The sequence below is a fragment of the Scyliorhinus torazame genome, chromosome 10 (assembly GCF_047496885.1).
Source record: "Scyliorhinus torazame isolate Kashiwa2021f chromosome 10, sScyTor2.1, whole genome shotgun sequence".
NCBI classification, from domain to species: domain Eukaryota; kingdom Metazoa; phylum Chordata; class Chondrichthyes; order Carcharhiniformes; family Scyliorhinidae; genus Scyliorhinus; species Scyliorhinus torazame.
In genome coordinates, this window is record NC_092716.1 from 1,929,936 (window position 1) to 1,957,003 (window position 27,068).

A 27,068-nucleotide genomic window follows, 5' to 3' on the forward strand; every position below is an offset into this window, starting at 1 on the left:
AAGCTTGGATCAGTGACATGGCAGGGTTCATCAAGCTGGAGAGGATAACGTTTGCCTTGCGAGGGTCTGTGCAAGGGTTCTTCAGGCGGTGGCAACTGTTCCTAGACTATCTCGCGGAGCGTTAGGAGGAGGTCAGCAGCAGCAGCCCAGGGGCGGGGGGGGGGGGGGGGGGTTCTTTTGGGGTGGCGTTTGGGTTAAGGTGGGGGGTTTCCCTTTTTGTGGTTTTTACTGTTATATGGGGGGTTATTGTATATGGGGGAAATCCAATGTATAATTTCTGCTTGTTGTTTTGGATCTTTTTTCTTTTTGGGGGGGGGGCGGGTTTTGTTGAAAATTTGAATAAATATATTTTCCAAAAAAAAGAAAAGTCAATGTTGTCTCAGCTAACAACTTTCTCTGGATGGCCGCATTGTTAATACCGCAAACCAAACGGTCGCGTAACATTTCTCATCATAGTCACAGTACTCCGCAATCCTGCGTAGCCTGGATAGAAACTCGGCAAAGGATTCTCCTGGGGTCCTCTCAGCGGTATTAAACCGGTAACGCTGGACTATCGTGGACGGGGTTGGGTTAAAATGTTGCCCCACTAAGTTCACAAGTTCATCAAACATTTTGGTGTCCGGCGCAGCTGGGTACGTAAGGCTCCTAATCACCCCAAACGTATGCGGGCCGCAGGCGGTGAGCAGTATGATCACCTGGCGCTCGTTTTCGGTGATGTTGTCTGCCCAGAAATAGTAACGCATCCGTTGTGCGTACTGGTTCCAGCTTTCCAGCGCAGCATCAAAAACATCCAAACGTCCATACAGAGGCATGGTATAATAGAAAACAACTTCCAACCTGTGCAACAAAAATCGAGGGAGGTGGCTTCAGCAATGTAGACAGCTATTCACTTTAACCCTCGTTGCCAGTTTTGTGGGGGCCACGAAGCATCCAGCACGAGTTGAAGGATAGAAAGAAATAACATTTATTTACAATAACATATATACACAAAAGCAGCAGCAACACCCTTGCTGCTCTCTCCTCTCTGGCTGGTTCCAAACTGGCCAGCTTTATTTATGCAGGGAATCTGCTAATGATTTCTCCGCCTCCCCCCCCCCCCTCATTGGGGAAGCTCATACTCCCAAAGGATTGTGGGATTGCCATTAGTCCCCAGCCAATGGTAAGCAGGCAGGTTATAACACGTGGACGTGGAGAGGATGTTTCCACTTGTAGGAAAAACTAGAACCAGAGGACACCATCTCAGATTAAAGGGACGATCCTTTTTAACAGAGATGAGTAGGAATTTCTTCAGCCAAAGGGTGGTGAATCTGTGGAACTCTGCCGCAGAAGGCTGTGGAGGCCAATTCACAGAGTGTCTTTAAGGCAGAGATAGATAGGTTGTTGATTAATAAGGGGATCAGGGGTTATGGGGAGAAGGCAGGAGAATGGGGATGAGAAAATATCAGCCATGATTAAATGGCGGAGCAGACTCGATGGGCCAAGTGGCCTAATTCTGCTCCTATGTCTTATGGTCTTATAAGGCGGTGCTATAAAGGGGATAGCAGTCGGGGGGCTTGGCTCTTCTGAATCTGTTACACTATTACTGGGCGGCGAATGCGGAGAAGGTGCGGGGCTGGAGGAAGGAGGTGGAAGCTTTGTGGGTGTGGATAGAGGCAGGGTCCTGTAAGGGGTCGGGGTTGCGGGCACTGCCAATGGCGCCACTGCCACTAGCTCCAGGGAAGTATTCTGGGAATCCGGTAGTGGTAGCCTCTCTGAGGATCTGGGGACAATTCCGACCGCACTTCAAGTTGAGGACGGGGTCGAAGGCGATGCCGATAAGAGGGAATGATGGGTTTGAGTCGGGGACAATGGATACGAGGTTCCGGGAATGGGAGGAGAAAGGGTGAAAGTGATGAACGATCTGTTTCTGGAGGGGAGATTTGCAAATTTAAAGGAGCTGGGGGTGAAGTCTAGGCTGCAGCGTGAGGAGGGCTTTAGGTATATGCAGGTGCGGAATATCGCAAAAAATACTTTTCCGAGTTTCCTAGTGGAGCTGCCCTCCTTGTTTCTGGAGGAGGTGCTGTTGATGGGGGTACTGGAGAGTGAGGTAGTCACAGAGATTTATGATACAATTATAGAGGGGGATCAGGAGTCTATGGAAGGGATTATGGCCAAGTGGAAGGAAGAGTTGGGGAAGGGTAGGAGAAAGGATTATGCTGCAAAGTGCTGCGAAGGGTTAATGCCTCGACCTTGTGTGCGGGGCAGGGGTTGATTCAACTAAAAGTGGTGTATAGGACGCACCTAATGGATGCGAGGAAGAGCCAGCTGTTTGAGAGGGTGGAGGATTGTGGTGAGTGGTGTGGGAGGGACCCAGCCAACCATGTCTGGTCCTGCCCAAAGTTGGAGAGATATTGGGGGTCGTTTTCAGGATATGTCCGAGGTTCTGCGAATGGAATTGGAGCCAGGTTCCCTAGAGGCCATATTCAATGTATCAGACCTGCTGAAGTTGCAGGCAGGCGCGGGGGCAGACGTCCTCGCCTTCGCCTCGTTGATCACTCAAAGGCGGGTCCTGTTGGGGTGGAGGTCACTTTCTCCCCCCAGGGCAGCACGGTGGTGCAGTGGTTAGCACTGCAGTCTCACGGCGCCGAGGTCCCAGGTTCGATCCCGGCTCTGGGTCACTGCCCGTGTGGAGTTTGTACATTCTCCCCGTGTTTGCGTGGGTTTCACCCCCACAACCCAAAGATGTGCAGGCTAGGTGGATTGAACATGCTAAATTGCTCCTTAATTGGAAAAAATAAATTGGGTACTCTAAATCTAAAAAATAAATACTCCCCCTAGTGCCTCAGCGTGGCTGGGGGACCTGTTTGATTTTGGAAAAGGTAAAACAAGATTAACTGTAGCAGAAATTCAACCAACACTGATAACGTTAATAGTAACCAAAATTCAAGGTTCATTGACAATGTTAACAGTGGCAGACATTAAACATGCATCCAATTCAGAACTTTAACCATGAAATCGATCTCGTTGTGTGATCATTGTCTTTGTGCTTCCTATGAGCTGTACTTGAACACATGTATTTCCCCCCTGACTGGGATGGATGGAGTTCCCAAACCCACACCAGTTGCCCCAGAGCCGAGTTCAGAATGGGGCAATCATAAACCAGCTTTGTGAAAATGGACCAGTTGAAAGGCGAGAGACCCCCACGGGATACACAGGAATTATTTGCTAAATCCTATACATGGGAGTGCTCCAGCTACAAGTTGCTGACTGGGGTACTTGTGGAACATATCGCATTAAACGGTCATTTGGTGGCGATTTTGATTAATAAACGGGTTCCGTTTTCGGCCGCCAAGATCCTGGCGGATCCTAGTGGTAGATCTGTGATGGTCAGTGGAGCTTTGCCGGGCGCTTTGGTGGTCCTGGTCAATGTCTATGCGCCAAACTCGGATGATACGGAGTTTGTTCAGAGATTGTTGGCCGCCATTCCTTACTTGGACTCGCACCAACTAATCATGTGGGGGATTAAACTGTGTTCTAGATCCGAAGTTGGATCGATCAAGGCTCAAGTCGTCTGCTCCACCTGGGGTGGCAAAGGCATTGTTGGCTTTTATGGAACAGAAGGGCGGGGCTAGCAGATCCGTGGTGTGTTTGGCACCCGAGAGATAAAGATTTTTCTTTTTTCCCCCATGTCCAGCAGGTTTACTCACAGATTGACGTTTTCCTGGTGGGAAGTCTCTCCTCCCCTGGGTGAAGAGGTCTGTGTATTCGATTATTGTGATGTCGGACCATGCTCCACATTTTGTAGACTTTAGTCCGAGACTCAGGTCCTCTCAGCGCCCACCATGGAGGTTGGATACGGCATTGTTAGCAGACAAGGGATTTTGCAATTGTATATCCTCCGCTGTTGAGGAATATAAGAGGAATACAAGAGCGAATCTATCTCACCCTCTACGCTATGGGAAGCCCTTATGGTGGTTATTCGGGGGAGATAATTTCATATAAATCTCATATAGAAAGGCCTGCGAGGGTGGAGCGGCAGAGGCTGGTGGATTCTATCCTTGAGGTGGACCATCATAGAATCCCTACAGTGCAGAAGGAGGCCTTTGGCCCATCGAGTCTGCACAGGCCCTTCTAAAGAGCACCCTACCTAAGCCTTACTTAAGCCCACACCACCACCCTATCCCTGTAACCCAGTAACCCCACACAACCTTTCTGACACTAATGGGCAATTTAGGATGGCCAATCCCCTGAACCTGCACATCTTTGGACTGTGGGAGGAAACCGGAGCATCCCGGGGGAAACCCACGCAGACACGGGGAGAACGTGCAGACTCCACACAGACCGTCACCCGAGGCCGTAGTTGAACCGACGCCCCTGGAACTGTGAGGCAGCAGTGCTAACCACTGTGCCACCATGCCAACTCTATCAGTACTCGCTTGCCCCTATCCCGGAGTTGCTTGCGAGCAGGAAAAAGCTGCAGATGCAATTTAAATTGTTATTAACAGAAAGGGCAGTGAGCCAGCTGCCAGAAGGGACTATTCTATGAATACGGGGGGAAGGCCAGTTGCCTTTTAGCTCATCAGCTGAGGCGACAGGCGGCTTCCCGGGAGATTATACAGATTAGGGACTCGAGTGGGTGTTTGGTTGGGCCAAAGGCCTCCTTCTGCACTGTAGGGATTCTATGATGGTCCACCTCAAGGATAGAATCCAGCGTCCCGGATGGCTTCATCTGCAGAAAGTGCACCCAACTGGAGCTCCTCACAGACCGCATGGTTCGGTTGGAGCAGCAATTGGATGCACTTAGGAGCATGCAGGTGGCGGAAAGCGTCATAGATCGCAGTTATGTAAATGTGGTCACATCCAAGGTGCAGGCAGAGAAATGGGTGACCACCAGAAAGGGCAGGCAGTCAGTGCAGGAATCCCCTGTGGTTGTCCCCCTCTCGAACAGATATACCCCTTTGGATACTGTCGGGGGGGGATAGCCTATCAGGGGAAAACAGCAGCAGCCAGAGCAGTGGCACCACGGCTGGCTCTGATGTTCAGAAGGGAGGGTCAAAGCGCAGAAGAGTAATAGTAATAGGGGACTCTATAGTCAGGGGCACAGATAGGCGCTTCTGTGGACGTGAAAGAGACTCCAGGATGGTATGTTGCCTCCCTGGTGCCAGGGTCCAGGATGTCTCCGAACGGGTAGAGGGCATCCTGAAGGGGGAGGGCAAACAGGCAGAGGTCGTTGTACATATTGGTACTAACGACATAGGCAGGAAGGGGCATGAGGTCCTGCAGCAGGAGTTCAGGGAGCTAGGCAGAAAGTTAAAAGACAGGACCTCGAGGGTTGTAATCTCCGGATTACTCCCTGTGCCACGTGCCAGTGAGGCTAGAAATAGGAAGATAGAGCAGCTAAACACGTGGCTAAACAGCTGGTGTAGGAGGGAGGGTTTCCATTATCTGGACCACTGGGAGCTCTTCCGGGGCAGGTGTGACCTGTATAAGAAGGACGGGTTGCATCTAAACCGGAGAGGCATAAATATCCTGGCCGCGAGGTTTGCTAGTGTCACATGGGAGGGTTTAAACTAGTATGGCAGGGGGGTGGGCACGGGAGCAATAGGTCAGAAGGTGAGAGCATTGAGGGAGAACTAGGGAATAGGGACAGTGTGGCTCTGAGGCTGGGGCAGACAGGGAGAAGTTGCTGAACACAGCGGGTCTGGTGGCCTGAAGTGCATATGTTTTAATGCAAGGAGCATTACGGGTAAGGCAGATGAACTTAGAGCTTGGATTAGTACTTGGAACTATGATGTTGTTGCCATTACAGAGACCTGGTTGAGGGAAGGGCAGGATTGGCAGCCAAACGTTCCAGGATTTAGATGTTTCAGGCGGGATAGAGGGGGATGTAAAAGGGGAGGTGGAGTTGCGCTACTTGTTCGGGAGAATATCACAGCTGTACTGCGAGAGGACACCTCAGAGGGCAGTGAGGCTATATGGGTAGAGATCAGGAATAAGAAGGGTGCAGTCACAATGTTGGGGGTATACTACAGGCCTCCCAACAGCCAGCGGGAGATAGAGGAGCAGATAGGTAGACAGATTTTGGAAAAGAGTAAAAACAACAGGGTTGTGGTGATGGGAGACTTCAACTTCCCCAATATTGACTGGGACTCACTTAGTGCCAGGGGCTTAGACGGGGCGGAGTTTGTAAGGAGCATCCAGGAGGGCTTCTTAAAACAATATGTAGACAGTCCAACTAGGGAAGGGGCGGTACTGGACCTGGTATTGGGGAATGAGCCCGGCCAGGTGGTAGATGTTTCAGTAGGGGAGCATTTCGGTAACAGTGACCACAATTCAGTAAGTTTTAAAGTACTGGTGGACAAGGATAAGAGTGGTCCGAGGATGAATGTGCTAAATTGGGGGAAGGCTAATTATAACAATATTAGGCGGGAACTGAAGAACCTAGATTGGGGGCGGCTGTTTGAGGGCAAATCAACATCTGACATGTGGGAGGCTTTCAAGTGGCAGTTGAAAGGAATACAGGACCGGCATGTTCCTGTGAGGAAGAAAGATAAATACGGCAATTTTCGAGAACCTTGGATGACGAGTGATATTGTAGGCCTCGTCAAAAAGAAAAAGGAGGCATTTGTCAGGGCTAAAAGGCTGGGAACAGACGAAGCCTGCGTGGAATATAAGGAAAGTAGGAAGGAACTTAAGCAAGGAGTCAGGAGGGCTAGAAGGGGTCACGAAAAGTCATTGGCAAATAGGGTTAAGGAAAATCCCAAGGCTTTTTACGCGTACATAAAAAGCAAGAGGGTAGCCAGGGAAAGGGTTGGCCCACTGAAGGATAGGCAAGGGAATCTATGTGTGGAGCCAGAGGAAATGGGCGAGGTACTAAATGAATACTTTGCATCAGTATTCACCAAAGAGAAGGAATTGGTAGAGTCTGGAGAAGGGGGTGTAGATAGCCTGGTTCACATTGTGATCCAAAAAGACGAGGTGTTGGGTGTCTTAAAAAATATTAAGGTAGATAAGTCCCCAGGGCCTGATGGGATCTACCCCAGAATACTGAAGGAGGCTGGAGAGGAAATTGCTGAGGCCTTGACAGAAATCTTTGGATCCTCGCTGTCTTCAGGGGATGTCCCGGAGGACTGGAGAATAGCCAATGTTGTTCCTCTGTTTAAGAAGGGTAGCAAGGATAATCCCGGGAACTACAGGCCGGTGAGCCTTACTTCAGTGGTAGGGAAATTACTGGAGAGAATTCTTCGAGACAGGATCTACTCCCATTTGGAAGCAAATGGACGTATTAGTGAGAGGCAGCACGGTTTTGTGAAGGGGAGGTCGTGTCTCACTAACTTGATAGAGTTTTTCGAGGAGGTCACTAAGATGATTGATGCAGGTAGGGCTGTAGATGTTGTCTATATGGACTTCAGTAAGGCCTTTGACAAGGTCCCTCATGGTAGACTAGTACAAAAGGTGAAGTCACACGGGATCAGGGGTGAGCTGGCAAGGTGGATACAGAACTGGCTAGGCCATCGAACGCAGAGAGTAGCAAGGGAGGGATGCTTTTCTAATTGGAGGGCTGTGACCAGTGGTGTTCCACAGGGATCAGTGCTGGGACCTTTGCTCTTTGTAGTATATATAAATGATTTGGAGGAAAATGTAACTGGTCTGATTAGTAAGTTTGCAGACGACACAAAGGTTGGTGGAATTGCGGATAGCGATGAGGACTGTCGGAGGATACAGCAGGATTTAGATTGTCTGGAGACTTGGGCGGAGAGATGGCAGATGGAGTTTAATCCGGACAAATGTGAGGTAATGCATTTTGGAAGGTCTAATGCAGGTAGGGAATATACAGTGAATGGTAGAACCCTCAAGAGTATTGAAAGTCAAAGAGATCTAGGAGTACAGGTCCACAGGTCATTGAAAGGGGCAACACAGGTGGAGAAGGTAGTCAAGAAGGCATACGGCATGCTTGCCTTCATTGGCCGGGGCATTGAGTATAAGAATTGGCAAGTCATGTTGCAGCTGTATAGAACCTTAGTTAGGCCACACTTGGAGTATAGTGTTCAATTCTGGTCGCCACACTACCAGAAGGATGTGGAGGCTTTAGAGAGGGTGCAGAAGAGATTTACCAGAATGTTGCCTGGTATGGAGGGCATTAGCTATGAGGAGCGGTTGAATAAACTCGGTTTGTTCTCACTGGAACGAAGGAGGTTGAGGGGAGACCTGATAGAGGTATACAAAATTATGAGGGGCATAGACAGAGTGGATAGTCAGAGGCTTTTCCCCAGGGTAGAGGGGTCAATTACTAGGGGGCATAGGTTTAAGGTGAGAGGGGCAAGGTTTAGAGTAGATGTACGAGGCAAGTTTTTTACACAGAGGGTAGTGGGTGCCTGGAACTCGCTACCGGAGGAGGTGGTGGAAGCAGGGATGATAGTGACATTTAAGGGGCATCTTGACAAATATATGAATAGGATGGGAATAGAAGGATACGGACCCAGGAAGTGTAGATGATTGTAGTTTAGTCGGGCAGCATGGTCGGCACGGGCTTGGAGGGCCGAAGGGCCTGTTCCTGTGCTGTACATTTCTTTGTTCTTTGTTCTTTGTTCTTTGTTTCTGCCCTGTTTAAAGTCAGTGCAGCTTTCGAAGCATTCTATAGGGATCTTTATAGATCGGAGCCCCCGGAGGATAGTTCGGTCCTGGCGGAGCTTTTAAATGGGTTGTCCTTCCCAATGGTGAAGAGGGAAAGGCGGGAGGAGTCGGAATCACTGTCGAGACCTGAGGACATTTCGAATACTGTTGGGTTAATGCAGTCAGGCAAAGCTCCCGGCCCTGATGGATTTCCCATTGAGTTCTCCAAGAAGTTTGCGGGTCAGTTGATTCCGTTAATATTGGACAAGTTCACTGATTCCTTTTCATGGGGTTCGTTGCCCATTACACTCACATGGGCTTCTATTTCTGTGATGCTGAAGAAGGACAAGGACCCTGCGGAATGTGGGTCGTATCGACCCGATCACTTTTGAACTATGACGCTAAATTACTTGCAAAGGTGTTAGAACATAGAACATAACAGCGCAGTACAGGCCCTTCAGCCCTCGATGTTGCGCCGACCTGTGAAACCACTCTAAAGCCCATCTACACTATTCCCTTATCGTCCATGTCTATCCAATGATCATTTGAATGTCCTTAGTGTTGGCGAGTCCACTACTGTTGCAGGCAGGGCATTCCACACCCTTACTACTCTCTGAGTAAAGAACCTACCTCTGACATCTGTCCTATATCTATCTCCCCTCAATTTAAAGCTATGTCCCCTCGTGCTAGACATCACCAGCTGAGGAAAAAGGCTCTCACTGTCCAGCCTATCTAATCCTCTGATCATCTTGTATGCCTCAATTAAGTCACCTCTTAACCTTTTTCTCTCTAACGAAAACAGCCTCAAGTCCCTCAGCCTTTCCTCATAAGATCTTCCCTCCATACCAGGCAACATTCTGGTAAATCTCCTGTGCACCCTTTCCAATGCTTCCACATCCTTCCTATAATGCGGCGACCAGAATTGCACGCAATACTCCAAATGCGGCCGCACCAGAGTTTTGTACAGCTGCAACATGACCTCATGGCTCCGAAACTCAATCCCTCTACCAATAAAAGCTAACACACCGTACGCCTTCTTAACAACCCTCTCAACCTGAGTGGCAACTTTCAGGGATCTATGTACATGGACACCGAGATCTCTCTGCTCATCCACACTGGCGATGTGATTGGAGCCCTGCCTCCCAGAGGTTATCGGGGAAGACCAGACAGGCTCTGTTAAGGGTTGGCAATTGTCAGCCATTATACGTAGGCTGAATGTAGTTCTTTCCTCCCTCCTGTGCTTTAACCAGATGTGATTGTATCCATGGACACCGAAAAAGCATAAAGCATTTGATAGTGTGGAGTGGGTATATCTCAGATCCTTGGGAGGTTTAGTTTGAGGCAAAAGTTCATATCTTGGGTTCGGTTCCTGTATTGGGTCCCCTTGGATGGTGTCCGCATTAATGCATTGAGCTCAGAGTGTTTCTTGCTGAACAAAGTATCAGACGGGGATGTCCACTGTCTCAGCTTCATTTGCTTCAGTGTTGAACCATAGGCCATAGCCAATAGGTGGAAGGGGATAAGTCAGAGAGGCTGGGAACATAGGATGTCCTTGTACACAGATGATCTGCTTCTTATATTACGGACTCAGTCTCCACCATGGATGAGATAATGAAGCTAATTAGGAGAATTTGGCTCCTTCTCTGAGTAGAAGTTGAATTTGGATTAGAACTAGTACTTCCCGGTTAATCCTCGGGGGGGAGAGGAGCCAATCTAGGGATGTTAACTTTTTCTCTCCCTGCAGATGCTGCCAGACCTGCTGAGATTTTCCACCATTCTCTCTTTGGTTGGGGAAGTTACGTTTACACCTTTCCAGATCTACCTTTTGTTATCTAATTGGAGGGCTGTGACCAGTGTTGTTCCGCAGGGATCAGTGCTGGGACCTTCGCTGTTTGTAGTATATATAAATGATTTGGAGGAAAATGTAACTGATCTGATTAGTAAGTTTGCAGACGACACAAAGGTTGGTGGAATTGCGGATAGCGATGAGGACTGTCAGAGGATACAGCAGGATTTATATTGTTTGGACACTTGGGCGGAGAGATGGCAGATGGAGTTTAATCCGGACAAATGTGAGGTAATGCATTTTGGTAGGTCTAATGCAGGTAGGGAATATACAGTGAATGGTAGAACCCTCAAGACTATTGAAAGTCAGAGAGATCTAGGAGTACAGGTCCACAGGTCACTGAAAGGGGCAACACAGGTGGAGAAGGTAGTCAAGAAGGCATACGGCATGCTTGCCTTCATTGGCCGGGGCATTGAGTATAAGAATTGGCAAGTAATGTTGCAGCTGTATAGAACCTTAGTTAGGCCACACTTGGAGTATAGTGTTCAATTCTGGTCGCTACACTACCAGAAGGATGTGGAGGCTTTAGAGAGGGTGCAGAAGAGATTTACCAGAATGTTGCCTGATATGGAGGGCATTAGCTATGAGGAGCGGTTGAATAAACTCGGTTTGTTCTCACTGGAACGATGGAGGTTGAGGGGCGACATGATAGAGGTCTACAGAATTATGAGGGGCATAGACAGAGTGGATAGTCAGAGGCTTTTCCCCAGGGTAGAGGGGTCAATTACTAGGGGGCATAGGTTTAAGGTGCGTGGGGCAAGGTTTAGAGGAGATGTACGAGGCAAGTTTTTTACACAGAGGGTAGTGGGCGCCTGGAACTCGCTACCGGAGGTGGTGGTGGAAGCAGGGACGATAGTGACATTTAAGGGGCATCTTGACAAATACATGAATAGGATGGGAATAGAGGGATACGGACCCAGGAAGTGTAGAAGATTGTAGTTTAGTCGGGCAGCATGGTCGGCACGGGCTTGGAGGGCCGAAGGGCCTGTTCCTGTGCTGTACATTTCTTTGTTCTTTGTTTGTTTGTTGTTTGTTCTATCTGGGTATCCGAGTGGCCCATGATTTGGCCTCGCTTCATAAATTTAATCTGTGAATTTAATTGCTAGTCTGGTGGATAGGGTCAAATCTGACTAGCAAAAGTGGGATAACCTCCTCTTGACCTTGGCGGGCAGGGGGCGGGCAGGGGGCGGGCAGGGTCCATACTATTAAAATGAATGTCCTCCCGAGGCTTTTATTTCTTTTTCAGTGTCTCACTAAATCCTTTTATGTTAGACTTAACAAGTTAGTTTCCTCTTTTATTTGGGCGGGCCAGACCCCAAGGATCCGTAGGGTGTTTCTCCAGAGGGATAGACAGGCAGGTGGGTTAGCTTTGCACGTGTCATTATTTTATTATTGGGTTGCCATTATTCAGAAAATTCTGGGTGGCTTAGTGATCTGAGCTCCGTATGGGGGCAACTGGAGATGGGTTCTTGTCGGGGCTCTAGTTTTGGTGCCTCAGTAACTGCCTTGCTTCCCTTCTCTCCGAGATATTTTTTTCAAACCCAATTGTGGTGTTCACCCTGAGGATCTGGAAGCAATTCAGATATTTTAAATTTAGCTCCATGTCATTGTTTGACCCATCCGTGGTGACCATCTTTGTGTGGAGAGTTTAGACTCGGCATTTAGGTCATGGGAGGGGAAGGGCCTGGAAAGGTTTTGGGACTTGTTTGTGGAGGGACAGTTTGCCAGTTTTGAGGAGCTCTCAGTAAATTTCAACTTCCGGGGACCAATTTGTTTTGATATTTACAGATTCGTGATTTTCTGCGAAAGATTTTTCCTTCATTTCCCTTGACACCCCGTCCTCTTTGTTGAAGAGGATTTTATCTTTGGCCACATCTGGTGGGAGTATTTATGGCCAGATCCTATCAGCGGAGTCGGCTCTGTTGGGATATGGTGAAGACAAAGTGGGAGGGTGAATTGGGTCCTATCCTGGATGAGGAGGTGTGGAGCAAGGCTCTTTGCAGGCTAAACTCCAGGTCCGCCTCTGATCAGATTGATACATTGGGCTCATCCTGGATGAGTGAATTTTTTTCAGGGGTGGATGACAGCTGTGAGCGGTGTTCTGGGGACCGGCTAATCATATGTTCTTTGACAAAGGGTCGTCTGGACTCGAAACGTTAGCTCCTTTCTCTCCCTAGACCTGCTGAGATTTTCCAGCATTTTATCTTTGGCCTCATGTCCCAAGTTGTTAAGCTTTTGGGACTCCTTCTTTAACACCATGTCAAAGATTCTGAATGTCGAACTGGAGCCGTGGCCAATGGGGCCATTTTTCGGGGTATCGGACTCGCCGGTGCTGCCGGCGGGGGTGAAGGTGGATGCCCTCGCCTTTGCCCCGTTAATAGCCCAGAGGCTGGTTCTGCTTGGGAGGAGGTCTCCTACCCCACCCAGTGCCCCGGCCTGGTTGGATGGCCTCATGGAGTGTCTATATTTGGAGAAGGTCAAATACACCATTCGGGGTTCAGTAGAAGGGTTCTACCTGAGATGGAAGCCATTCATTTCCTTTTTCAGAGTTAGTCACTGTTAGTTGTTAGGGGGGGGTTAGTTCATTGTTGGAGGATTAGGTTTGGATATGTTCTTAACTTTTGACTATGTTCTTTTTATACTGTAACCTTATATTATAAATTAAAAGCTTTTCAATAAAAATATATATATTTTAAATAAAACCTTGCATGTGAGTAACACCACTCCCTTTCTCTGCAGCTTACACACCACAGGAGATTGTGGGAGGAATTCCCAGTTCGGAGATCCTTTTGCCAGAACTCTTGCGGAAGGCAGGATATTCCAGCAAAATCGTCGGGAAGTGGTTCGTTAACTTCAAATCAACAGTGTTCTTTATGAAGTGTTTGCAGGATTAAATATAAATATGAACTTAGAATCATAGAATGATAAGAGGCCATTCAGTCCATCATACCAGTGCCAACTCTTTGAAAGAGCGAACAAATTAACTCGCCCCCCCACCCCCCTGCTCTTCAGCAATCGGAGACTGAGACAGAGAGACTTCATTACCTGCGAGCACAGGGATGCCTCGTGGATGTGGTGGTAATCAGCCTCCATTATCTCTGTAACCGCAGAAGATTACAGTGAGGGACTGGTTTAGCACAGGGCTAAATCGCTGGCTTTGAAAGCAGACCAGGGCAGGCAAGCAGCGCGTTAAATTCCCGTGCCAGCCTCCCCGAACAGGCACCGGAATGTGGCGACTAGGGGCTTTTCACAGTAACTTCATTTGAAGCCTACTTGTGACTTTAAGCGATTTTCATTTCATTTAAATCTTTCCATTGCATAAGAACATAAGAACTAGGAGCAGGAGTAGGCCATACGGCCCCTCGAGCCTGCTCCACCATTCAATGAGATCATGGCTGATCTTTTGTGGACTCAGCTCCACTTTCCGGCCCAAACACCATAACCCTTAATCCCTTTATTCTTCAAAAAAACTATCTATCTTTATCTTAAAAACATTTCATGAAGGGGCCTCTACTGCTTCACTGGGCAAGGAATTCCAGAGATTCACAACCCTTTGGGTGAAGAAGTTCCTCCTAAACTCAGTCCTAAATCTACTTCCCCTTGTTTTGAGGCTATGCCCCCTAGTTCTGCTTTCACCCGCCAGTGGAAACAACCTGCCCGCATCTATCCTATCTATTCCCTTCATAATCTTATATGTTTCTATAAGATCCCCCCTCATCCTTCTAAATTCCAACGAGTACAGTCCCAGTCTACTCAACCTCTCCTCGTAATCCAACCCCTTCAGCTCTGGGATTAACCTAATGAATCTCCTCTGCACACCCTCCAGTGCCAGTACGTCCTGCCTCAAGTAAGGAGACCAAAACTGAACACATTACTCCAGGTGTGGCCTCACTAACACCTTATACAATTGCAGCAGAACCTCCCTAGTCTTAAACTACATCCCTCTAGCAATGAAGGACAAAATTCCATTTGCCTTCTTAATCACCTGTTGCACCTGTAAACTAGCTTTTTGCGACTCATGCACTAGCACACCCAGGTCTCTCTGCACAGCAGCATGTTTTAATATTTTATCATTTAAATAATAATCCCTTTTGCTGTTATTCCTACCAAGATGGATAACCTCACATTTGTCAACATTGTATTCCATCTGCCAGACCCTAGCCCATTCACTTAGCCTATCCAAATCCCTCTGCAGACTTCCAGTATCCTCTGCACTTTTTGCTTTACCACTTATCTTAGTGTCGTCTGCAAACTTGGACACATTGCCCTTGGTCCCCAACTCCAAATCATCTATGTAAATTGTGAACAGTTGTGGGCCCAACACTGATCCCTGAGGGACACAACTAGCTACTGATTGCCAACCAGAGAAACACCTATTAATCCCCACTCTTTGCTTTCTATTACTTAACCAATCCTCTATCCATGCTACCACTCTCCCCTTAATGCCATGCATCTTTATCTTATGCAACAACCTTTTGTGTGGCACCTTGTCAAAGGCTTTCTGGAAATCCAGATATACCACATCCATTTGCTCCCCGTTATCTACCGCACTGTTAATGTCCTCAAAAAATTCCACTAAATTAGTTAGGCACGACCTGCCCTTTATGAACCCATGCTGCGTCTGCCCAATGGGACAATTTCCATCCAGATGCCTCGCTATTTCTTCCTTGATGCTAGATTCCAGCATCTTCCCTACTACCGAAGTTAAGCTCACTGGCCTATAATTACCCGCTTTCTGCCTACCTCCTTTTTTAAACAGTGGTGTCACGTTTGCTAATTTCCAATCCGCCCGGACCACCCCAGAGTCTAGTGAATTTTGGTAAATTATCACTAGTGCATTTGCAATTTCCCATGCCATTTCTTTTAGCACTCTGGGATGCATTCCATCAGGTCCAGGAGAATTGAGACTTGTCTACCTTTAGCCCCATTAGCTTGCCCATCACTACCTCCTTGGTGATAACAATCCTCTCAAGGTCCTCACCTGTCATAGCCTCATTTCCATCAGTCACTGGCATGTTATTTGTGTCTTCCACTGTGAAGACCGACCCAAAAAACCTGTTCAGTTACTCAGCCATTTCCTCATCTCCCATTATTAAATCTCCCTTCTCATCCTCTAAAGGACCAATATTTACCTTAGCCACTCTTTTTTGTTTTATATATTTGTAGAAACCTTTACTATCTGTTTTTATATTCTGAGCAAGTTTACTCTCATAATCTATCTTACTCTTCTTTATAGCTTTTTTAGTAGCTTTCTGTTGCCCCCTAAAGATTTCCCAGTCCTCTAGTCTCCCACTGATCTTTGCTACTTTGTATGTTTTTTCCTTCAGTTTGATACTCTCCCTTATTTCCTTAGATATCCACGGTCGATTTTCCCTCTTTTTACCGTCCTTCCTTTTTGTTGGTATAAACCTTTGCTGAGCACTGTGAAAAATCACTTGGAATGTTCTCCACTGTTCCTCAACTGTTTCACTATAAAGTCTTTGCTCCCAGTCTACTTTAGCTAGTTCTTCTCTCATCCCATTGTAATCTCCTTTGTTTAAGCTCAAAACACTAGTGCTTGATTTTACCTTCTCACCCTCCATCTGTATTTTAAATTCCACCATATTGTGATCGCTCCTTCCGAGAGGATCCCTAACTATGAGATCCTGAATCAACCCTGTCTCATTACACAGGACCAGATCTAGGACCGCTTGTTCCCTCGTAGGTTCCATTACATACCGTTCTAGGAAACTATCGTGGATACATTCTATAAACTCCTCCTCAAGGCTGCCTTGACCGACCTGGTTAAACCAATCAACATGCATATTAAAATCCCCCATGATAACTGCTGTACCATTTCTACATGCATCTGTTATTTCTTTGTTTATTGCCTGCCCCACCATAATGTTACTATTTGGTGGCCTATAGATTACTTTTTCACCTTACTATTCCTGATTTCCACCCAAATGGATTCAACCTTATCCTCCATAGCACCGATGTCATCCCTTAATGTTGCCCGGATGTCATCCTTAAATAACAGAGCTACACCACCTCCCTTACCATCCACTCTGTCCTTCCGAAAAGTTTGATACCCTTGGATATTTAACTCCCAGTCGTGACCATCCTTTAACCATGTTTCAGTAATGGCCACTAAATCATAGTCATTCACGATGATTTGCGCCATCAACTCATTTACCTTATTCCGAATACTACGAGCATTCAGGTAAAGTACACTTATGTTGGCTTTTTTACCTCTGTTCTGAATCTTAACACCTCGATCAGTAACCTCTCCAAAGTTATATTTCCTCTTAACCTTTCTCCTAATTTTCCTTGTCGTTGAACCCATATCTTCCTGTAACAACCTGCCGCGTCACTTACCATTAATGTTTTCACTTCCCGTTTTATTCCTTTTAGTATTCCTGGTCCTATTCACTGTGCTCCACTCAGTCACTGTACCTTGTACTGTCACCCTTTTTGATTTTTGACTATGGCTTCTCTGCCTTACACTTTCCCCCTTACTGCCTTTTATTTCTGTCCCTGTTTTACTACCTTCCAACTTCCTGCATCGGTTCCCATCCCCCTGCCACATTAGTTTAAACTCTCCCCAACAGCTCTAGCAAAAAAACCCCTCGGACATCGGTTCCAGTCCTGCCCAGGTGCAGACCGTCCGGTTTGTACTGGTCCCACCTCCCCCAGAACCGGTTCCAATGTCCCAGGAATTTGAATCCCTCCCTCTTGCACCATCTCTCGAGCCACGCATTCATCCTCTCTATCCTGACATTCCTACTCTGACTAGCTCGTGGCACTGGTAGCAATCCTGAGATTACTACCTTTGAGGTCCTACTTTTTAGTTTAACTCCTAGCTCACTAAATTCAGCTTGTAGGACCTCATCCTGTTTTTTACCTATATCGTTGGTGCCTATATGCATCACGACAGCTGGCTGTTCACCCTCCCCCTCCAGAATGCCCTGCAGCCGCTCCGAGACATCCTTGACCCTTGCACCAGGGAGGCAACATACCATCCTGGAGTCTCGATTGCGTCCGCAGAAACGCCTGTCTATTCCCCTTACAATTGAGTCCCCTATCACTATAGCCCTGCCATTCTTCTTCCTGCCCAGCTGCGCAGCAGAGCCAGCCACGGTGCCATGAACCTGGCTGCTGCTGCCTTTCCCTGGTGAGCCATCTCCCTCAACAGTATCCAAAGCGGTATATCTGTTTTGCAGGGAGATGACCGCAGAGGACACCTGCACTGCCTTCCTACTCTTGCTCTGTCTTTTGGTCACCCATTTTCTATCTCCCTCAGTACCTTTCACCTGCGGTGTGACCAACTCGCTAAACGTGCTATCCACGACGTCCTCAGCATCGCGGATGCTCCAAAGTGAGTCCATCCGCAGCTCCAGAGCCGTCAAGCGGTCTAACAGGAGCTGCAACTGGACACACTTCTTGCATGTGAAGGAGCCAGGGACAGTGGACGTGTCCCTGAGCTCCCACATCGCATACGAGGAGCATGACACGGGTCTGAGATCTCCTGCCATGTCTTAAACCTTCGGTTAACTTCAACAACTACAATTTCAACAAAAAAAACAACAAAGAAAAAATAAATAAATATCCCAATGAAAAGAAACAGAAACACTACTTACCAGTCACTTACCAGGGATAAAAAGCACTTCCTCCCCACCCAGCTTTGAATTCCCACCTAGATTCAAATTCCCAAACTCACTCTTAGCTGTGTCTCACTCCTGGCTCTGTCTTCTCTGGCTCACTGGGAGAACTCACTGGGAGTGAGTTTACAAGTTGCTCTTTTTAAACTGTCCTGAATTGACTCCCCTCCCCCACCTGCTTTTAGATCAAGGTAGATTTAAGTGACTTTTCCTTTGACTCTGTCGGAAAAAGGTGTGACATTCTGTTCTCTCTGGACTAGTTGGTCAAGTGTAATCCACAATGGAATTTCCACCTCATGGTTCGGTTACTTTGCAGTCTCAGCCAGTGGTTGCTTTTATGTCTTTTTAAAAAAACATATGTCTTACTTAAAAGTTCAATACGTCCGTAAGTAATTCGGGTCTATGATCCATTGCCGTGGCATCATCCACCTGGGACACACCCCCTGGGGCTCGTGTTTGAATTTGCAAACATTTGCAGTCTGACTCTTCCTCTCCTTCTCCCACAGGCACTTGGGACATCAAGCCCAATTCCACCCCCTCAGGCATGGATTCGATGAATGGTTTGGGGCTCCAAACTGTCACTTTGGACCGTATAACAACAAGGACAAACCCAACATTCCAGTCTACAACAACTCAGAGATGGTTGGCAGGTACAGTGCAGATAGAACATAGAACAATACAGCGCAGTACAGGCCCTTTGGCCCACGATGTTGCACCGAAACAAAAGCCAACCTACACTATGCCATTATCATCCATATGTTTATCCAATAAACTTTTAAATGCCCTCAGTGTTGGCGAGTTCACTACTGTAGCAAGTAGGGCATTCCACGGCCTCACCACTCTTTGCGTAAAGAACCTACCTCTGACCTCTGTCCTATATCTATTACCCCTCAGTTTAAAGCTATGTCCCCTCGTGCCAGCCATTTCCATCCGTGGGAGAAGGCTCTCACTGTCCACCCTATCTAACCCCCTGATCATTTTGTATGCCTCTATTAAGTCTCCTCTTAACCTTCTTCTCTCCAACGAAAACAACCTCAAGTCCATCAGCCTTTCCTCATAAGATTTTCCCTCCATACCAGGCAACATCCTGGTAAATCTCCTCTGCACCCGCTCCAAAGCCTCCACGTCCTTCCTATATTGCGGTGTACGCAATACTCCAAATGCGACCGTACCAGAGTTTTGTACAGCTGCAACATGACCTCCTGACTCCGGAACTCAATCCCTCTACCAATAAAGGCCAACACTCCATAGGCCTTCTTCACAACCCTATCAACCTGGGTGGCAACTTTCAGGGATCTATGTACATGGACACCTAGATCCATCCCTCTGCTCATCCACACTTCCAAGAACTTTACCATTAGCCAAATATTCCGCATTCCTGTTATTCCTTCCAAAGTGAATCACCTCACACTTCTCTACATTAAACTCCATTTGCCACCTCTCAGCCCAGCTCTGCAGCTTATCTATGTCCCTCTGTAACCTGCTACATCCTTCCTCACTGTCGACAACACCACCGACTTTAGTGTCGTCTGCAAATTTACTCACCCACCCTTCTGCGCCTTCCTCTAGGTCATTGATAAAAATGACAAACAGCAACGGCCCCAGAACAGATCCTTGTGGTACGCCACTTGTAACTGAACTCCATTCTGAACATTTCCCATCAACCACCACCCTCTGTCTTCTTTCAGCTAGCCAATTCCTGATCCACATCTCTAAATCACCCTCAATCCCCAGCCTCCGTATTTTCTGCAATAGCCTACCGTGGGGAACCTTATCAGATGAAGCAGGAAGAGGGGGAACAGGAATAGGGGGAAGGGTTTGCAGGAAAGTGATAGGGAATTGGGAATGTACACTCTGATAAAGTATGTGAGGGAATTGCGTGGGGCAGGTTTTGTGAGTGGGGAGGGAAACGTTTCGATTCTTGTCTTATTTTTAAAACATTTTCCCAGCTGGAAGCCTGGTTGATTCATTTGGCTCCCTGTGGGGCTAAATTAATGGGAGCATGGTGAGGGGTGGGGGGGGAAATCTAGATCTTGGCAAAGGTGCTCACTGACTCACAATGCAGATGTTGTTTGATTGTGGGGTAGGGGGAAGCTGTGACTTGTCATCAATCTGGTGGGGATAGTGTGTCCAATCACGAAGGAGGTTACTTGGATCCAGGGGTTCCAAAGGCAGGCAAGGAAGAATGATAGGTGGGGGGGAAACTCTCCTTTTCTCTTGGCCCTCAAGCAGTGCTGCAGAGACTAAAACTTGAACACTCCACCTGACCCCAATCCTCCTGTTTTTGTGGTTAAAATGACCTCCATAGAATCTTCCATCACAGAGTGAGGCTATGTGTCCGTCACACTGTACCTCCTCTTTGAAAACTGTCCAATTGAGTCCCACTCTCAGCATTTTCCCCATAACCCTGCAGATTTGTTCTCTTCAACTATGCGCCCAATTGCTTTTTGAAAGTACGTACGGAGTCAGATTCCACCATCCTTTCGAGTCTTTACAAGAAGAACTTTCTCCTTACTTCCCCTCTATTCTTTTGCCCTTTATTTTAAATCTTTGACCTCCATTTACCTATTTGCCAAAGGAAATGGTTTCTTCCTATTTACTCCCTGATAATTTGGACACCTCTATAAAATCTCTCTTTAACCTTCCCTGCTCTGAGGAGAACAATCCCAGTTTCTGCAGTCTCTCCACATAACTGAACCATTCTGGAGTTTGTAACCTGAGAAGGCTCCGAACTGCCTTAGGAGTTTAATCATAAAGGCCTCACTGATTTTGTCTGGCACTGTGACCAGCTTGCCGTTCCTGTCTTTCACCTGTGCTATTTCCCTGGTGGCTGCCTGCATTCTCAGCTAGTGAGCCAGCAGACGGCTGGCCTTGTCTCCATGTTCATAAAAGGTCCTCCCATGTTTGGCAAGCTGGTTCACTGCTTTCCCGGTGGAGGGCAGATCAAATTCCATTTGTAAGTTTTTCCTCTCTGCCAGTAGTTCCATGGTGGGGGCCGTGGAGTACCGCTGATCGTCCTCCAACATGGAGTCAATCAACTTTGGGGCAGCACGGTAGCATAGTGGTTAGCACAATTGCTTCACAGCTCCAGGATCCCAGATTCGATTCCGGTTGGGTCACTGTCTGTGCGGAGTCTGCACGTCCTCCCCGCGTCTGCGTGGGTTTCCTCCGGGTGCTCCGGTTTCCTCCCACAGTCCAAAGATGTGCAGGTTAGATGGATTGGCCGTGATAAATTGCCCTAAGTGTCCAAAATTGCCCTTAGTGTTGAGTGGGGTTGCTGGGTTGTGGGGATAGGGTGGAGGTGTTGACCTTCGGTAGGGTGCTCTTTCCAAGAGCCGATGCAGACTCGATAGGCCAAGTGGCTTCCTTCTGCACTGTAAATTATATGAAACTGTTGCCTAGCCACTCTCTCCTCCCTGTCCCTGAGTGCCCTGGATGTTATTATTTACCCCAGAATGTGGAGGGTGAGATCTCCCCGTTCTGGTTGCTGGTTACATATCCGTCGATGGCCTGTCGGTGAGGAGGGCTGTGTCCAGCCTTCCTGTGAGGGGCTGGGCCTGGCCCATCTCCAACCTCTCATCCATGTGGTGTGGAGCGTGGTCGGAGATTACTGTTGTGGAGTATTCCGCCCCTCGAAGCACCAATTTCCCCACTGCAAAGAAGTCAATACGGGAGTATACTTTGTGGGCCTGGGAAAAGAAGGAGACCTCTTTCTCCCTTGGGTGTGTGACCTCCATGGGTCACCAACCCCCCCACCCGTGCATCTGCTCCATAAAGGCGCTCAGCTCCCTCACCATGGCCGATTGCCTCCCCGATTTGGGGCTCGATTTGTTGGACCATGGGTCCTGCATACAGTTGACGTCTCCTTTCTCTACACCCCGCCCTCCCCCATGATGAGTCGGTGGGATTCGAGGTTGGGGATTTCTGCCATGGCCTTTTTTGATAAATGTCTGTGTCATCCCAATTGGGGACGTATATATTCACTACTACCACCAGTGCCCCTTCCAGGACACCGCTGACCATTACACCCCCTGCCCCCAGGGTCCGTCACCGTATTCGTCACTGTACATGTTGTCCGCTTACTGAACACTATGGCCAGCCCACTTGCCCTTGCCCTTCGTGCGTCTGTCCTATCCAGCTTGCTCTTACCCTCAATCGGTCCTTCGCCCTCAGGTTTGTCTCTTAGGCTATTCAGCTCGGTGAACACTCTGGATCTGTTCACTGGGCTATTAAGCCCCCTAACGTTCCAGGTGACTATCCTGATGGGGGGTTTCTGACCCCACCCTTCTGTGGGGTCAGCCGTATTTACCATGTGGTGTGCCTCTGCACTCCAGGGTTTCCCTTTGTCTGGGGGCCGTCCAAGATGGCTGCCTTCTTTATTCCAGCCGCCTCCACGTGCGACCTGTTGCAAGCAGCATTCTACCTTCCTCCTCCCCTAATTTCCTCCCCCTCGGGCCTCTCTGCCCTTACCGTCCGCCCTTCCCCCTGCCCTTGTTGGCTTCGCCCCCTAATTCCGCCCCCTCTTCCCCCTGACTTGGTGTTGTGTCGTCGTCGTCCCCACCACACCTTCCCTTTCGGTAACTGATGGTCTGCTCCATCCTCTCCTCGTACCAGTATTGTGGCTTCCCCCCCCAGAGCGACTTCCCCAACCCTCCGCCTGTTCATCTCCTCCCCCCCCCCCCTTCTCATTTTGGTACCCCCTCCCCCAGGGAGTGCAGGTGTTTGCCTCAGAAAAAGAAGACATTATCAATGATCCATTTGTGTCCCTCATTGCTGTCTTCCCAGCCCATTCTTTCAGATGAACTCCTCTGCATTTCCCCGAGTGCTGAAATAGTGCTCCTTATTGTTGTATGTCAACCAGAATCTTGCCAGGTACAGCATCCCGGACCGCACCTTGTTCTTGAATAGGGCCGACTTGGCCCCAGGTTGGCCCCGATGTCCGGATATGCGGATTGTAGGCCCTTTCCATTTGCAGGACCACGAGTCCTTGCCCAGTTCAGGATTCGCTCTTGTCTTGGAATCGGTCTCACTATTCCCAAAACCCCGTCCCACCCTCCACCTAGACACACACAAGACAGACACATGGCGAAAGGGTTAGGAAAGGTTCACAAATATCAGGGATTAAGAAGTATGAGAGATTTGAGGATCCCTGCGGCTGAGGTTTTGGTTTTGTGGTCCGCAATCTTCCAAGGACACAAAGTGTCAAACTCCTCGGTTGGCTTACTTTTCCTCAGGGTTGTCTTCAATCAGAATTGTAGTTGACTCTGAACTGCCCCCTCAAGGGCAATTAGGGATGGGCAATAAATGCTGGTGCAGCCAGCGATGCCCACGCCCCATAAACAAATTTAAAACAACATGGAGGCGGTAGAATTCCCTTCAGAGAGTCACTTGCATTTGTCGGACCTCTGACAGACTAACTCAGACCCACTAAGGTAATATTAGAATTCTTCACCTGAGGATTTCACGAGTTTTTAAACAACCCCTTCTTCCTGCAGGTGGAGCTGGACTCGGTCCTTCTGCAGGTTGAACTGACTACAGAGAGAAAGGTCTTTAGCACAGATCATCAGTTGAGAAAAGTCCGTTTCAATTCCCCAGCCTTTTACTCCAGTAGTGAATCATTCACAGGCTGGCTGGAGGAACACTAATTGCCAGCCTTAGCTGATAGAAAGGGTGTTTTACATCACCAGCCTTCCCAAACAGAGATTTAGAATTCTCACAGACCTGACCACTGCCTGCAGGCTTTTAAACAGGAGGGACTTCCACAGACCTGGCTGGAACCAACTTAAATTGCCAAGCTGAGAGCTGAGAGAGAGATCTGCTTTGCTGCCTCCGAGGACTAAGCCCGCTTCACAAAATGGCATGCCTGTGTTCTCCGGAACATTCTGAAGTTCTTGACCAATCAGTCGCCAGTGAAAATATGAAGAGGTCCGGAATTCCAGAGGATTGGACAAGGAGTTAACAAGTTCCTGACAATAGATGGTTCATTTTTTAAAAGTAGGCTATGAAACCACAACTTTGTTTTTGTCCCCACTCCTCCTCTTGACCTCACCCTCCCGTCCTGTCTGCTCCATCCTCTCCTTCCCCCTCCATACACACCCTTCCTTTCCTATTCACCTCTCTCCCTTCACTCATCTGTCCACAGTTCCACTCCTGGTGATGTTCTCCGGGTCTGTGGGGAAATGAGCACTGATGCAATTTTATGCAGAAGCCATTTTACAGTGGGCTAAACAGCTGACGTGTAATGCAGAACAAGACCAGCAGCGCGGGTTCAATTCCCGTACCGGCCTCTCCAGACAGGCGCCGGAATGTGGCGACTAGGGGCTTTTCACAGTAACTTCATTGAAGCCTACTTGTGACAATAAGCGATTATTATTATTTTAATTGAAGATAGCTCGGTTTCTGTGCTTCTCACACAGGTATTACGAAGAGTTTCAGATTGACTTAAAAACTGGAGAATCCAATCTCACCCAGATCTATTTACAGGTAATTCAGCCACATCACCATGTTTACTGATGACCTCCCACCTGACCATAACATGCAGGTAAGGTGTTGTTTTCAGAGCGGGAGATTCAGAAATATACATATCACCCAGTTTGTAAAAGGTGTAGGAGGCCAGGAGCAGGGATTGGATCCTTTACTGAGCTGCTGATTTTAGTGAGGCTGGATTTATTTCCAGGGGCCTTCTGCACATGCTTCCGGCCAGGATGAGGTTAATGGAAGTTCAGGTTTTCAACACACCTCCCGCAACTGGCCGGGTAGCCCGACGTCAGCACCAAGAGCGGTGCGAATCACTCCGGCGTCGGGCCGACCGGAAGGTGCGGAATCATCCGCACTTCCAGGGGCTAGGAGGGGTTGGCTCCGGAGGCAACCGGCGCGAGTTGGTTCCACGCATATGCAGACCGGCCAGCGTGTTCCTGCACATGTGCAGGGGGGTTCTTCTCCGCACCGGCCATGGCAGAGCCCGACAGAGGCCGGCGCGGAAGGAAGTAGTGAACAAAGAACAAAGAACAAAGAACAAAGAACAAAGAAAAGTACAGCACAAGAACAGGCCCTTCGGCCCTCCAGGCCTGCGCCGACCATACTGCCCGACTAAACTAAAATCTTGCACTTCCGGGGTCCGAATCCCTCTATTCCCATCCTATTCATGTATTTGTCAAGATGCCCCTTAAATGTCACTATCGTCCCTGCTTTCACCACCTCCTCCGGTAGCGAGTTCCAGGCACCCACTACCCTCTGCGTAAAAAACGTGCCTCGTACATCTACTCTAAACTTTGCCCCTCTCACCTTAAACCTATGCCCCCTAGTAATTGACCCCTCTACCCTGGGGAAAAGCCTCTGACTATCCACTCTGTCTATGCCCCTCATAATTTAGTTACCTCTATCAAGTCGCCCCTCAACCTCCGTCGTTCCAGTGAGAACAAACCGAGTTTATTCAATCGCTCCTCATAGCTAATGCCCTCCATACCAGGCAACATTCTGGTAAATCTCTTCTGCACCCTCTCTAAAGCCTCCACATCCTTCTGGTAGTGTGGCGACCAGAATTGAACACTATACTCCAAGTGTGGCCTAACTAAGGTTCTATACAGCTGCAACATGACTTGCCAATTTTTATACTCAATGCCCCGGCCAATGAAGGCAAACATGCCGTATGCCTTCTTGACTACCTTCTCCACCTGTGTTGCCCCTTTCAGTGACCTGTGGACCTGTACACCTAGATCTCTCTGACTGTCAATACTCTTGAAGGTTCTACCATTCACTGTATATTCCCTACCTGCATTAGACCTTCCAAAATGCATTACCTCACATTTGTCCGGATTAAACTCCATTTGCCATCTCTCCACCCAAGTCTCCAACTGACCTAAATTCCGATGACAGTCCTCATCGCTATCCACAATTCCACCAACCTTTGTGTCATCCGCAAACTTACTAATCAGACCAGTTACATTTTCCTCCAAATCATTTATATATACTACAAACAGCAAAGGTCCCAGCACTGATCCCTGCGGAACAACACTGGTCGCAGCCCTCCAATTAGAAAAGCATCCCTCCATTGCTACTCTCTGCCTTCTATGACCTAGCCAGTTCTGTATCCATCTTGCCAGCTCACCCCTGATCCCGTGTGACTTCACCTTTTGTACCAGTCTGCCATGAGGGACCATGTCAAAGGCATTACTGAAGTCCATATCGACAACACCCACTGCCCTACCTGCATCAATCATTTTTGTGACCTCCTCGAAAAACTCCCATCAAGTTAGTGAGACACGACCTGCCCTTCACAAAGCTGTGCTGCCTCTCGCTAATACGTCCATTTGCTTCCAAATAGAGTAGATCCTGTCTCAAAGAATTCTCTCCAGTAATTTCCCTTCCACTGATGTAAGGCTCACCAGCCTGTAGTTCCCTGGATTATCCTTGCTACCCTTCTTAAACAGAGGAACAACATTGGCTATTCTCCAGTCCTCCGGGCCTTGAAGACAGTGAGGATCCAAAGATTTCTGTCAAGGCCTCAGCAATTTCCTCTCCAGCCTCCTTCAGTATTCTGGGGCAGATCTCATCAGGCCCTGGGGGCTTATCCACCGTAATATTTTTCAAGACACCCAACACCTCGTCTTTTTGGATCTCAATGTGACCCAGGCTATCTACACACCCTTCTCCAGACTCAACATCCACCAATTCCTTCTCTGAATACTGATGCAAAGTATTCATTTAGTACCTCCCCCATTTCCTCTGGCTCCACACATAGATTCCCTCGCCTGTCCTTCAGTGGGCCAACCCTTTCCCTGGCTACCCTCTTGCTTTTTATGTATGTGAAAAAGCCTTGGGATTTTCCTTAACCCTATTTGCCAATTACCTTTCGTGACCCCTTTTAGCCCTCCTTACTCCTTGCTTAAGTTCCTTCCTACTTTCCTTATATTCCACACAGGCTTTGTCTGTTCCCAGCCTCCTTTCTCTTTTTGACAAGGCCTACAATATCTCTCGTTATCCAAGGTTCC

The 27,068-nt window shown here is 48.2% G+C and overlaps 1 protein-coding gene across 1 annotated transcript in view; it reads left to right on the forward strand.

Annotated features, from left to right (window-relative positions):
• The window catches only part of galns (galactosamine (N-acetyl)-6-sulfatase), a 142,809-nt gene that overhangs the window by 29,779 nt on the left and 85,962 nt on the right, over positions 1-27,068 (forward strand). Inside the window, exons 4-6 of the mRNA XM_072517730.1 lie at positions 13,178-13,280; positions 18,585-18,728; positions 24,495-24,561. Coding sequence (XP_072373831.1) covers positions 13,178-13,280; positions 18,585-18,728; positions 24,495-24,561 — 314 coding nt within the window. The remainder of the gene's footprint in view (positions 1-13,177; positions 13,281-18,584; positions 18,729-24,494; positions 24,562-27,068) is intronic.